Consider the following 14,057-nt stretch of genomic DNA (forward strand, 5'->3'; position numbering starts at 1 on the left):
TCCCTCTTAAGTAGGTATACATCTCCCCCTCCTCCCTCTTAAGTAGGTACACATCTCCCCCTCCTCCCTCTTAAGTAGGTATACATCTCCTCCTCCCTCTTAAGTGGGTACACATCTCCTCCTCCCTCTTAAGTAGGTACACATCTCCTCCTCCTCCCTCTTAAGTGGGTACACATCTCCTCCTCCCTCTTAAGTAGGTATACATCTCCTCCTCCCTCTTAAGTAGGTATACATCTCCCCCTCCTCCCTCTTAAGTAGGTATACATCTCCCCCTCCTCCCTCTTAAGTGGGTACACATCTCCTCCACCTCCCTCTTAAGTAGGTATACATCTCCTCCTCCCTCTTAAGTAGGTATACATCTCCCCCTCCTCCCTCTTAAGTAGGTATACATCTCCCCCTCCTCCCTCTTAAGTAGGTATACATCTCCACCTCCCTCTTAAGTAGGTATACATCTCCTCCTCCTCCCTCTTAAGTAGGTATACATCTCCTCCACCTCCCTCTTAAGTAGGTACACATCTCCTCCTCCTCCCTCTTAAGTAGGTATACATCTCCTCCTCCTCCCTCTTAAGTAGGTATACATCTCCTCCTCCTCCCTCTTAAGTAGGTACACATCTCCTCCTCCTCCCTCTTAAGTAGGTATACATCTCCTCCACCTCCCTCTTAAGTAGGTACACATCTCCTCCTCCCTCTTAAGTAGGTATACATCTCCTCCTCCCTCTTAAGTGGGTACACATCTCCTCCTCCTCCCTCTTAAGTAGGTATACATCTCCTCCTCCCTCTTAAGTAGGTATACATCTCCTCCTCCCTCTTAAGTGGGTACACATCTCCTCCTCCTCCCTCTTGGAGACTCACCAGTCTTCTCCAGTAGACCGTTGGGGTCACACTTGTACTCGAGTGAGAAGCTCTCGTAGTCGGTGGCCAGCACCTGGAACTCGTCCTCCATAACTGTCATGAGGAAAAACATGTTAAATGGCTACTGTGGGTATGAGGAGCTTGCAACCCGTTCTCGCACTTTCGTATAGTCAATATTGACTTATTAAATATGTGCCTATGTGACATACTAAACATACTAGTTTACCTTGAAAAGCTTCATAGAAAACACCGACCTTACCTAACCTTCTTAGTATGTTAAGATAAGCATCTGATTGCTTCGTAATTACAATTATTACTTAACCTATACCTATAATGGGTTAAGAAAGTGCGAGAACGGAGATATATACAAGAGTTGTTACATTGTTGTAGAGCCACTAGTACGCGTAGCGTTTCGGGCAAGTCCCTGGAATACGATCCCCGCCGCGAAGAATCGTTGTTACAACCAAGTACACATTTTACTGTTGCGTTAAACAGAGGCTACAGTTAAGGATTTGCGCCCAGTAAATCCTCCCCGGCCAGGATACGAACCCATGACATAGCGCTCGCGGAACGCCAGGCGAGTGTCTTACCACTGCACCACGGAGACTTATATAGATGGAGATATATATATATATATATATATATATATATATATATATATATATATATATATATATATATATATATATATATATATATATATATATATATATATATATAAATATAATATATTATATATATGTCGTACCTAGTAACCAGAACTCACTTCTCAGCCTACTATACAAGGCCAAATTTGCCTAATAAGCCAAGTTTTAATGAATTAATTGTTTTTCGACTACCTAACCTATCTTTTTCGGCTACCTAACCTAACCTATAGAGATGGGTTAGGTTAGGTTAGGTTGGGTTGGTTATGTTCGGTCATATATCTACGTTAATTTTAACTCCAATAAAAAAAAATTGATGTCATACATAATGAAATGGGTAGCTTTATCATTTCATAAGAAAAAAAATTGAGAAAATATAATAATTCATGAAAACTTGGCTTATTAGGCTAATCGGGCCTTGCATAGTAGGCTGAGATGTGCGTTCTGGCTACTAGGTACGACATATATATATATATATATATATATATATACGACATATATATATATATATATATATATATATCTATATATATATAGATATATAATGATCTCTCAACATTGTCAACCACACTATATTCGTTCGCCTGGGCACTAGGAGATTCGAACTGGCGACCCCATGCGCACGAGGCCCAACTAATCGCTGTACTTTGGTATGGTTGATTAGGGCAGCGTCTGGGATTCTCGAGGACTCGGGTTCGAACCCTCGTCACGGCCCTTGTGGATTTGTTCAGTTGACACTTAACATGACGTGGATCGCTAACTCCTCAGTACGTAGCAGCAGCAGCAGCAGCAGAAGCAGAAGAAGAAGAAGAAGAGGGGAACTATAACATTCCAGGTGGGCGGAGGTTACTTGCCTCTTAACTCTTTCCTTATTAATGTTAACGGCCCAACCACTTCGGTTGGACAGAAGAGCGACGGACTCGCTTCATGCAGGTCGGCGTTCATTCCCCGACTGTCAAAGTGGTTGGGCACCATTCCTTCCCCCCGTCCCATCCCAAATCCTTATCCCTTCCCAGTGCTATATAGTCGTAATGACTTGGTGCTTTCCCCTGCCACTGGACACATTCACGGGAGACATCTCCCGTCACGCAGGGTGCAGTCGCACCTCCACAGATCTCCAGTATCAGCTCTTGATACTGGTAATGGCTCAAAAGGGCCACCACTTACGGGCTATTCATGCCCGTGCCACCTTTTGGCTGGCTTAATCTTCATCATCTCATCTGCTTTCCCTGATAATTTCCTCCCTGTTACTTCAAGGTACTAGGAACAAGGAAGAAACGCCTGCCCGAAACGCTTTGCGTAATAGTGGCTTTAGGCATTGTATGTACTAGCTCTATCTATAAAGCCAACAAACTTTGTAAAATCTCTTTATGTATGTACCTTACCTAAATAAAATTATTATTATTATTATTATTATTATTATAAGAGTGGTACTCACAAGTAAGAGGAATAGTGTACTTTATGAGCGAGGGCTTGGCTGGGCCTTGTAAAGTCAGCTGGGAGTCGTATTCCTCTACTCGTCCAGTGCTGAAAGGTCAAACAGTTATAGAGCCATTCAGGGTCAATATCCAAGTCAAACAACCATAATCATAACAAAAATCAAATATTACTGTCAATGGGTCAATTATTATGATAAACAATATTTTGATCATATTTGTCCATTTTAGCGAGACTTAATTACAACAGTATATGACAACTATTTTATCAATATAACAACCAGTGAAACATTTAAAGAACAATTAATATCGTAATAAATCTTGTTATTACTGAAACTATATGAGAGACGCACATAGGGAGCCGGTCGGCCGAGCGGACAGCACGCGGGACTTGTGATCCTGTGGTCCTGGGTTCGATCCCAGGCGCCGGCGAGAAACAATGGGCAGAGTTTCTTTCACCCTATGGCCCTGTTACCTAGCAGTAAATTAGGTACCTGGGTGTTAGTCAGCTGTCACGGGCTGCTTCCTGGGGGTGGAGGCCTGGTCGAGGACCGGGCCGCGGGGACACTAAAGCCCCGAAATCATCTCAAGAAGATATGAACATAATACATTGAATATCTTCTTTGAGATGATTTCGGGGCTTTAGTGTCCCCGCGGCCCGGTCCTCGACCAGGCCTCCACCCCCAGGAAGCAGCCCGTGACAGCTGACTAACACCCAGGTACCTATTTACTGCTAGGTAACAGGGGCATAGGGTGAAAGAAACTCTGCCCATTGTTTCTCGCCGGCGCATGCGATCGAACCCGGGACCACAGGATCATAAGTCCAGCGGACACAGACACAATAAGGTGACAACTGAACCCACACGTACACCACTTGAGAGGCGGGACCAAAGAGCTAAAGCTCAACCCCCGCAAGCGCAACTAGGTGAATACGTATGAAAGTAGCGGCACGGGGTCCGAGACCGACCGAAACGTCTCGTCCCTGGCATGTATTGATTCGGTGTATTACACGTCATATGAAGCTTTATTATAATATACTGAAAAAACAAGTTACTCGTATCCCAGCAAATATTATGTTAGTTTTAAACATTTTACATTATTACAATGTTTAGAAACGTTGTTGTTGTTGTTGTTAGGGGGCAGCTACAGCACTGATCCTGTGGTTATGTTGTTGTTAGGGGGCAGCTACAGCACTGATCCTGTGGTTATGTTGTTGTTACGGGGCAGCTACAGCACTGATCCTGTGGTTATGTTGTTAGGGGGCAGCTACAGCACTGATCCTGTGGTTATGTTGTTGTTAGGGGGCAGCTACAGCACTGATCCTGTGGTTATGTTGTTGTTACGGGGCAGCTACAGCACTGATCCTGTGGTTATGTTGTTACGGGGCAGCTACAGCACTGATCCTGTGGTTATGTTGTTACGGGGCAGCTACAGCACTGATCCTGTGGTTATGTTGTTGTTACGGGGCAGCTACAGCACTGATCCTGTGGTTATGTTGTTACGGGGCAGCTACAGCACTGATCCTGTGGTTATGTTGTTGTTAGGGGGCAGCTACAGCACTGATCCTGTGGTTATGTTGTTGTTAGGGGGCAGCTACAGCACTGATCCTGTGGTTATGTTGTTGTTACGGGGCAGCTACAGCACTGATCCTGTGGTTATGTTGTTACGGGGCAGCTACAGCACTGATCCTGTGGTTATGTTGTTGTTAGGGGGCAGCTACAGCACTGATCCTGTGGTTATGTTGTTGTTACGGGGCAGCTACAGCACTGATCCTGTGGTTATGTTGTTACGGGGCAGCTACAGCACTGATCCTGTGGTTATGTTGTTACGGGGCAGCTACAGCACTGATCCTGTGGTTATGTTGTTGTTACGGGGCAGCTACAGCACTGATCCTGTGGTTATGTTGTTACGGGGCAGCTACAGCACTGATCCTGTGGTTGTGTTGTTACGGGGCAGCTACAGCACTGATCCTGTGGTTATGTTGTTACGGGGCAGCTACAGCACTGATCCTGTGGTTATGTTGTTACGGGGCAGCTACAGCACTGATCCTGTGGTTATGTTGTTACGGGGCAGCTACAGCACTGATCCTGTGGTTATGTTGTTACGGGGCAGCTACAGCACTGATCCTGTGGTTATGTTGTTGTTACGGGGCAGCTACAGCACTGATCCTGTGGTTATGTTGTTACGGGGCAGCAACAGCACTGATCCTGTGGTTGTGTTGTTACGGGGCAGCTACAGCACTGATCCTGTGGTTGTTGTTGTTGTTAGGGGCAGCTACAGCACTGATCCTGTGGTTATGTTGTTGTTACGGGGCAGCTACAGCACTGATCCTGTGGTTATGTTGTTACGGGGCAGCTACAGCACTGATCCTGTGGTTATGTTGTTGTTACGGGGCAGCTACAGCACTGATCCTGTGGTTATGTTGTTACGGGGCAGCTACAGCACTGATCCTGTGGTTGTGTTGTTACGGGGCAGCTACAGCACTGATCCTGTGGTTATGTTGTTACGGGGCAGCTACAGCACTGATCCTGTGGTTGTGTTGTTACGGGGCAGCTACAGCACTGATCCTGTGGTTGTTGTTGTTGTTAGGGGGCAGCTACAGCACTGATCCTGTGGTTGTGTTGTTACGGGGCAGCTACAGCACTGATCCTGTGGTTATGTTGTTGTTACGGGGCAGCTACAGCACTGATCCTGTGGTTGTGTTGTTAGGGGGCAGCTACAGCACTGATCCTGTGGTTGTGTTGTTAGGGGGCAGCTACAGCACTGATCCTGTGGTTATGTTGTTGTTAGGGGGCAGCTACAGCACTGATCCTGTGGTTATGTTGTTGTTAGGGGGCAGCTACAGCACTGATCCTGTGGTTATGTTGTTGTTAGGGGGCAGCTACAGCACTGATCCTGTGGTTATGTTGTTGTTACGGGGCAGCTACAGCACTGATCCTGTGGTTATGTTGTTGTTACGGGGCAGCTACAGCACTGATCCTGTGGTTATGTTGTTGTTACGGGGCAGCTACAGCACTGATCCTGTGGTTATGTTGTTGTTAGGGGGCAGCTACAGCACTGATCCTGTGGTTATGTTGTTGTTAGGGGGCAGCTACAGCACTGATCCTGTGGTTATGTTGTTGTTACGGGGCAGCTACAGCACTGATCCTGTGGTTATGTTGTTGTTAGGGGCAGCTACAGCACTGATCCTGTGGTTATGTTGTTGTTACGGGGCAGCTACAGCACTGATCCTGTGGTTATGTTGTTAGGGGGCAGCTACAGCACTGATCCTGTGGTTATGTTGTTGTTAGGGGCAGCTACAGCACTGATCCTGTGGTTATGTTGTTGTTAGGGGGCAGCTACAGCACTGATCCTGTGGTTATGTTGTTGTTAGGGGGCAGCTACAGCACTGATCCTGTGGTTATGTTGTTACGGGGCAGCTACAGCACTGATCCTGTGGTTATGTTGTTGTTACGGGGCAGCTACAGCACTGATCCTGTGGTTATGTTGTTGTTAGGGGCAGCTACAGCACTGATCCTGTGGTTGTGTTGTTAGGGGCAGCTACAGCACTGATCCTGTGGTTGTGTTGTTACGGGGCAGCTACAGCACTGATCCTGTGGTTATGTTGTTGTTACGGGGCAGCTACAGCACTGATCCTGTGGTTATGTTGTTAGGGGGCAGCTACAACACTGATCCTGTGGTTATGTTGTGTTAGGGGGCAGCTACAGCACTGATCCTGTGGTTATGTTGTTACGGGGCAGCTACAGCACTGATCTGTGGTTATGTTGTTACGGGGCAGCTACAGCACTGATCTGTGGTTATGTTGTTACGGGCAGCTACAGCACTGATCCTGTGGTTATGTTGTTACGGGGCAGCTACAGCACTGATCCTGTGGTTATGTTGTTACGGGGCAGCTACAGCACTGATCCTGTGGTTATGTTGTTACGGGGCAGCTACAGCACTGATCCTGGTGGTTATGTTGTTACGGGGCAAGCTACAGCACTGATCCTGTGGTTATGTTGTTGTTACGGGGCAGCTACAGCACTGATCCTGTGGTTATGTTGTTACGGGGCAGCTACAGCACTGATCCTGTGGTTATGTTGTTAGGGGGCAGCTACAACACTGATCCTGTGGTTATGTTGTTGTTAGGGGGCAGCTACAGCACTGATCCTGTGGTTATGTTGTTACGGGGCAGCTACAGCACTGATCCTGTGGTTATGTTGTTACGGGGCAGCTACAGCACTGATCCTGTGGTTATGTTGTTGTTACGGGGCAGCTACAGCACTGATCCTGTGGTTATGTTGTTGTTAGGGGGCAGCTACAGCACTGATCCTGTGGTTATGTTGTTACGGGGCAGCTACAGCACTGATCCTGTGGTTATGTTGTTACGGGGCAGCTACAGCACTGATCCTGTGGTTATGTTGTTGTTACGGGGCAGCTACAGCACTGATCCTGTGGTTATGTTGTTGTTACGGGGCAGCTACAGCACTGATCCTGTGGTTATGTTGTTGTTACGGGGCAGCTACAGCACTGATCCTGTGGTTATGTTGTTACGGGGCAGCTACAGCACTGATCCTGTGGTTATGTTGTTGTTACGGGGCAGCTACAGCACTGATCCTGTGGTTGTGTTGTTACGGGGCAGCTACAGCACTGATCCTGTGGTTATGTTGTTACGGGGCAGCTACAGCACTGATCCTGTGGTTATGTTGTTACGGGGCAGCTACAGCACTGATCCTGTGGTTATGTTGTTGTTACGGGGCAGCTACAGCACTGATCCTGTGGTTATGTTGTTACGGGGCAGCTACAGCACTGATCCTGTGGTTATGTTGTTAGGGGGCAGCTACAGCACTGATCCTGTGGTTATGTTGTTAGGGGGCAGCTACAGCACTGATCCTGTGGTTATGTTGTTACGGGGCAGCTACAGCACTGATCCTGTGGTTATGTTGTTACGGGGCAGCTACAGCACTGATCCTGTGGTTATGTTGTTACGGGGCAGCTACAGCACTGATCCTGTGGTTATGTTGTTACGGGGCAGCTACAGCACTGATCCTGTGGTTATGTTGTTACGGGGCAGCTACAGCACTGATCCTGTGGTTATGTTGTTACGGGGCAGCTACAGCACTGATCCTGTGGTTATGTTGTTAGGGGGCAGCTACAGCACTGATCCTGTGGTTATGTTGTTGTTAGGGGGCAGCTACAGCACTGATCCTGTGGTTGTTGTTGTTGTTAGGGGGCAGCTACAGCACTGATCCTGTGGTTGTGTTGTTACGGGGCAGCTACAGCACTGATCCTGTGGTTATGTTGTTGTTAGGGGGCAGCTACAGCACTGATCCTGTGGTTATGTTGTTGTTACGGGGCAGCTACAGCACTGATCCTGTGGTTATGTTGTTGTTAGGGGGCAGCTACAGCACTGATCCTGTGGTTATGTTGTTACGGGGCAGCTACAGCACTGATCCTGTGGTTATGTTGTTGTTAGGGGGCAGCTACAGCACTGATCCTGTGGTTATGTTGTTACGGGGCAGCTACAGCACTGATCCTGTGGTTATGTTGTTAGGGGCAGCTACAGCACTGATCCTGTGGTTATGTTGTTGTTACGGGGCAGCTACAGCACTGATCCTGTGGTTATGTTGTTACGGGGCAGCTACAGCACTGATCCTGTGGTTATGTTGTTGTTACGGGGCAGCTACAGCACTGATCCTGTGGTTATGTTGTTACGGGGCAGCTACAGCACTGATCCTGTGGTTATGTTGTTACGGGGCAGCTACAGCACTGATCCTGTGGTTATGTTGTTGTTAGGGGGCAGCTATAGCACTGATCCTGTGGTTATGTTGTTACGGGGCAGCTACAGCACTGATCCTGTGGTTATGTTGTTGTTAGGGGGCAGCTACAGCACTGATCCTGTGGTTATGTTGTTGTTACGGGGCAGCTACAGCACTGATCCTGTGGTTGTGTTGTTAGGGGGCAGCTACAGCACTGATCCTGTGGTTATGTTGTTACGGGGCAGCTACAGCACTGATCCTGTGGTTATGTTGTTACGGGGCAGCTACAGCACTGATCCTGTGGTTATGTTAATTTGTTACGGGGCAGCTACAGCACTGATCCTGTGGTTATGTTGTTGTTACGGGGCAGCTACAGCACTGATCCTGTGGTTATGTTGTTGTTACGGGGCAGCTACAGCACTGATCCTGTGGTTATGTTGTTGTTACGGGGCAGCTACAGCACTGATCCTGTGGTTATGTTGTTGTTACGGGGCAGCTACAGCACTGATCCTGTGGTTATGTTGTTGTTACGGGGCAGCTACAGCACTGATCCTGTGGTTGTGTTAGGGGGCAGCTACAGCACTGATCCTGTGGTTATGTTGCTACGGGGCAGCTACAGCACTGATCCTGTGGTTGTGTTACGGGGCAGCTACAGCACTGATCCTGTGGTTATGTTGCTACGGGGCAGCTACAGCACTGATCCTGTGGTTATGTTGTTACGGGGCAGCTACAGCACTGATCCTGTGGTTATGTTGTTACGGGGCAGCTACAGCACTGATCCTGCGGCTATATGTGCGTACTGGTATAGTAACAGAACTTAACGGATGCTGAGCAGATCCAAAACTACTCACATGGTAGACTTGAAGATCATCTTCATCTTAAACATGCCGTTCTTGCGGTCCCTGGAGTATAGAGTCTTCCAGCACCTTCCAGGCGCCTCCCAGGACGCTTGTCGCTTGTCTTGCTGGTACCACAGGCCCATGTACTGTAAGTATAAGAACATAAGAACATAAGAACAAAGGTAACTGCAGAAGGCCTATTGGCCCATACGAGGCAGCTGCTATTGGTCCATACGAGGCAGCTGCTATTGGTCCATACGAGGCAGCTCCTATTGGTCCATACGAGGCAGCTGCTATTGGCCCATACGAGGCAGCTCCTATTGGTCCATACGAGGCAGCTCCTATTGGTCCATACGAGGCAGCTCCTATTGGTCCATACGAGGCAGCTCCTATCTATAACCACCCAATCCCACTCATATACATGTCCAACCCGCGCTTGAAACAATCGAGGGACCCCACCTCCACCACGTTACGCGGTAATTGCTTCCACAAATCAACAACCCTGTTACTGAACCAGTATTTACCCAAGTCTTTCCTAAATCTAAACTTGTCCAATTTATACCCATTGTTTCGTGTTCTGTCTTGTGTTGATACTTTTAATACCCCTATTAATATCCCCTTTGTTATGTCCATTCATCCACTTGTAGTACTGTTATATACCACTGTTATACCTCATGTGAGCTACAAGTATACTAATATAACTGTTTACCTGTTCCCAGCGCTACGAGGTCGTCTCGTCTTAACTGTTTAGTGAATATTAACTTAGGCTTCCATGATAAACACGGACTTAGCCCTCTATGTTTTATCTCACATTTTTTTAACTAAATTTCACTTAAATAATCTTAATATATGTAAGCAACAGCACTTTAAACAAAATCAGCATTGCAGAATTAAAACTACGGGATCACCATAGCCCGTGCTACTTGCCCCGCTCATGTGCCAGGTAAGTCCACTACGGGCTCACCATAGCCCGTGCTACTTGCCCCGCTCCTGTGCCAGGTAAGTCTACTACGGGCTCACCATAGCCCGTGCTACTTGCCCCGCTCCTGTGCCAGGTAAGTCCACTACGGGCTCACCATAGCCCGTGCTACTTGCCCCGCTCCTGTGCCAGGTAAGTCCACTACGGGCTCACCATAGCCCGTGCTACTTGCCCCGCTCCTGTGCCAGGTAAGTCCACTACGGGCTCACCATAGCCCGTGCTACTTGCCCCGCTCCTGTGCCAGGTAAGTCCACTACGGGCTCACCATAGCCCGTGCTACTTGCCCCGCTCCTGTGCCAGGTAAGTCCACTACGGGCTCACCATAGCCCGTGCTACTTGCCCCGCTCCTGTGCCAGGTAAGTCCACTACGGGCTCACCATAGTCCGTGCTACTTGGAACTTGTTCAGAGTAGCTGAATCTATAACAGCATAGAGAGAGGGGTGGAAGGGGCGGGAAGGGAGAGCGCTCCAGCAGATGGGAGAGATGCGGTGACCTACATAAGGAGACAGTTGTGTTCACACAAGCAGCCTGTTGCTGCTGGCGCTCGGCACAACCGTAATGGCGCCAATTGAATTTGTAAACATGGCCTCCAATAGCGAATTTATATAATGGGGGAGACATCATCCACCATGTTTATGAGTTTATAGTTCATTATATCATGCAGGCAGGCGTCTGACAGCTGAGTGAAGAGCGCTTCGGATTCGTAGTCCTGAGGTTCCGGGTTCGATCCCCTAGGTGGAGACAAATGAGGCAGTGTTTCTTTCACCCTGATGCTCCTGTTCACCTAGCAGTAAATAGGTACCTGGGAGTTAGACAGCTGTCACTGGCTGCTTCCTGGAGATGTGTAAGTGGGGGGGGGGGGAGGGAGGGGAACAGTAGTTAGTAACAGTTGATTGACAGTTGAGAGGCGGGACCGAAGACCCAGAGCTCAACCCCCGCAAGCACAACTAGGTGAGTACACTACCAGTCACCTGAAGCCTAACAATCAAACTGGTCCACTTAGCCACATGTAAACAATCAAACTGGTCCACTTAGCCACATGTAAACAATCAAACTGGTCCACTTAGCCACATGTAAACAATCAAACTGGTCCACTTAGCCACATGTAAACAATCAAACTGGTCCACTTAGCCACATGTAAACAATCAAACTGGTCCACTTAGCCACACCAGACACGCACAAAGCAACGTACAAACCCACACAACCCGCCAAACCTATATATTCCGGTACATAGAAAAAACGTCAATTTTACGACGTTTTAACCGTTACCAACACATGAAATATTTTACCCATTGAGAGACCCCTCGGAGCACGTTTCACCTAATGCCTCTGTTCACCCAGTTTTAAATAGGTACCCCGGGAGTTAGACAACTTTACGGGGCTATTCATGCCCGTGCCACCTCTCGGGGTAGCTTAAACGTCATCAATCAATCAATTAGACTGTTGTGGGGTGTACGTCCTGTGGGAGGTCAGTATTACGGGGTTAGAGGTAACCTCAGTGGAGGCCAGATTCACGAATCAGTTACGCAAGCACTTACGAACCTGGGGTCCAGATTCAGGAAGCAGTTACGCAAGCACTTACGAACCAGGGGCCAGATTCACGAAGCAGTTACACAAGCACTTACGAACCTGTCCATCTTTTCTCAAACTTTGGCGGCTTTGTTTACAATTATTAAACAGTTAATGAGCTCGGAAGCACCAGGAGGCTGTTTATAACAATAACAACAGTTGATTGGCAAGTTTTCCTGCTTGTAAACTGTTTAATAAATGTAACCAAAGCCGTCAAAGATTGAGGAAAGATGTACACGTTCGTAAGTGCTTGCGTAACTGCTTCGTGAATCTGGCCCCAGGTTCGTAAGTGCTTACGTAACTTCTTCGTGAATCTGGCCCCAGGTTCGTAAGTGCTTGCGTAACTGCTTCGTGAATCTGGCCCCAGGTTCGTAAGTGCTTGCGTAACTGCTTCGTGAATCTGGCCCGTGGTTCGTAAGTGCTTGCGTAACTGCTTCGTGAATCTGGCCCGTGGTTCGTAAGTGCTTACGTAACTTCTTCGTGAATCTGGCCCCAGGTTCGTAAGTGCTTGCGTAACTGCTTCGTGAATCTGGCCCCAGGTTCGTAAGTGCTTGCGTAGCTGCTTCGTGAATCTGGCCCCAGGTTCGTAAATGCTTGCGTAGCTGCTTCGTGAATCTGGCCCCCCTAAAGTGTAAATATACTTTAATAATATATATATAAACAGGCTCCCTGTCCCCTCCACAAAAAACAGATTTGACGTATAAACAGGATTTAAAAAGAGCTGAAAATATCAACTACAAACGAATATGTTAAAACTTAAAATTAAATTGATAAAATTATAGATAATTTCATATTTAACAACCACAGGCTGGCGGCGACCCGGGGGAGGGGGGAAGGGGTTCGAATTTAAGGGAAGAAACCGTTAGGAGCCGTTAAGAACCGTTAAGAACCGTTAGGAGCCGTTAAGAACCGTTAGGAGCCGTTAAGAACCGTTAGGAGCCGTTAAGAACCGTTAGGAGCCGTTAAGAACCGTTAGGAGCCGTTAGAAACCGTTAAGAACCGTTAGGAGCCGTTAAGAACCGTTAGGAACCGTTAGGAGCCGTTAAGAACCGTTAGGAGCCGTTAAGAACCGTTAGGAGCCGTTAAGAACCGTTAGGAGCCGTTAAGAACCGTTAGGAGCCGTTAAGAACCGTTAGGAGCCGTTAGAAACCGTTAGGAACCGTTAGGAGCCGTTAAGAACCGTTAGGAGCCGTTAAGAACCGTTAGGAGCCGTTAGAAACCGTTAAGAACCGTTAGGAACCGTTAAGAACCGTTTGAAACGGAACGAACCGTTTTTTATATATATTTTAAACCCGCGCGAGCAGTTACACCACCCCGCCTCGGGCGTACTGGCCTAATTGTGCATGCGGGGGTTGAGCTCTGGCTCTTTGGTCCCGCCTCTCAACCGTCAATCAACAGGTGTACAGATTCCTGAGCCTATTGGGCTCTATCATATCTACATTTGAAACTGTGTATGGAGTCAGCCTCCACCACATCACTTCCTAATGCATTCCATTTGCTAACTACTCTGACACTGAAAAAGTTCTTTCTAACGTCTCTGTGGCTCATTTGGGTACTCAGCTTCCACCTGTGTCCCCTTGTTCGCGTCCCACCAGTGTTGAAAAGTTCATCCTTGTTTACCCGGTCGATTCCCCTGAGGATTTTGTAGGTTGTGATCATGTCCCCCCTTACTCTTCTGTCTTCCAGTGTCGTGAGGTGCATTTCCCGTAGCCTTTCCTCATAACTCATGCCTCTTAGTTCTGGGACTAGTCTAGTAGCATACCTTTGGACTTTTTCCAGCTTCGTCTTGTGCTTGACAAGGTACGGGCTGTGTGTGTGTGTGTGTGTGTGTGTGTGTGTGTGTGTGTGTGTGTGTGTGTGTGTGTGTGTGTGTGTGCGTGTGTGTGAGTTCGCACACTTAAACTACAGACGATGAGTTAGGAGTATGGGGTGCACAATAAACTACCGCTCACAGGATGAGTATGGGGTGCACAATAAACTACCACTCACAGGATGAGTAT

The 14,057-nt window shown here is 47.8% G+C and overlaps 1 protein-coding gene across 4 annotated transcripts in view; it reads right to left on the reverse strand.

Annotated features, from left to right (window-relative positions):
* LOC123770484 (apolipoprotein D) overlaps positions 1-14,057 on the reverse strand; it is a 32,491-nt gene that overhangs the window by 9,185 nt on the left and 9,249 nt on the right. For all 4 annotated transcript variants that reach the window (XM_045762381.2, XM_045762382.2, XM_045762380.2 and 1 more), the window contains exons 2-4: positions 9,522-9,655; positions 2,935-3,023; positions 853-945 (exon numbers count right to left, since the gene is read on the reverse strand). In XM_045762381.2, coding sequence (XP_045618337.2) covers positions 853-945; positions 2,935-3,023; positions 9,522-9,655 — 316 coding nt within the window. The remainder of the gene's footprint in view (positions 1-852; positions 946-2,934; positions 3,024-9,521; positions 9,656-14,057) is intronic.

This window comes from Procambarus clarkii, chromosome 46 (genome assembly GCF_040958095.1).
Source record: "Procambarus clarkii isolate CNS0578487 chromosome 46, FALCON_Pclarkii_2.0, whole genome shotgun sequence".
NCBI lineage: Eukaryota > Metazoa > Arthropoda > Malacostraca > Decapoda > Cambaridae > Procambarus > Procambarus clarkii.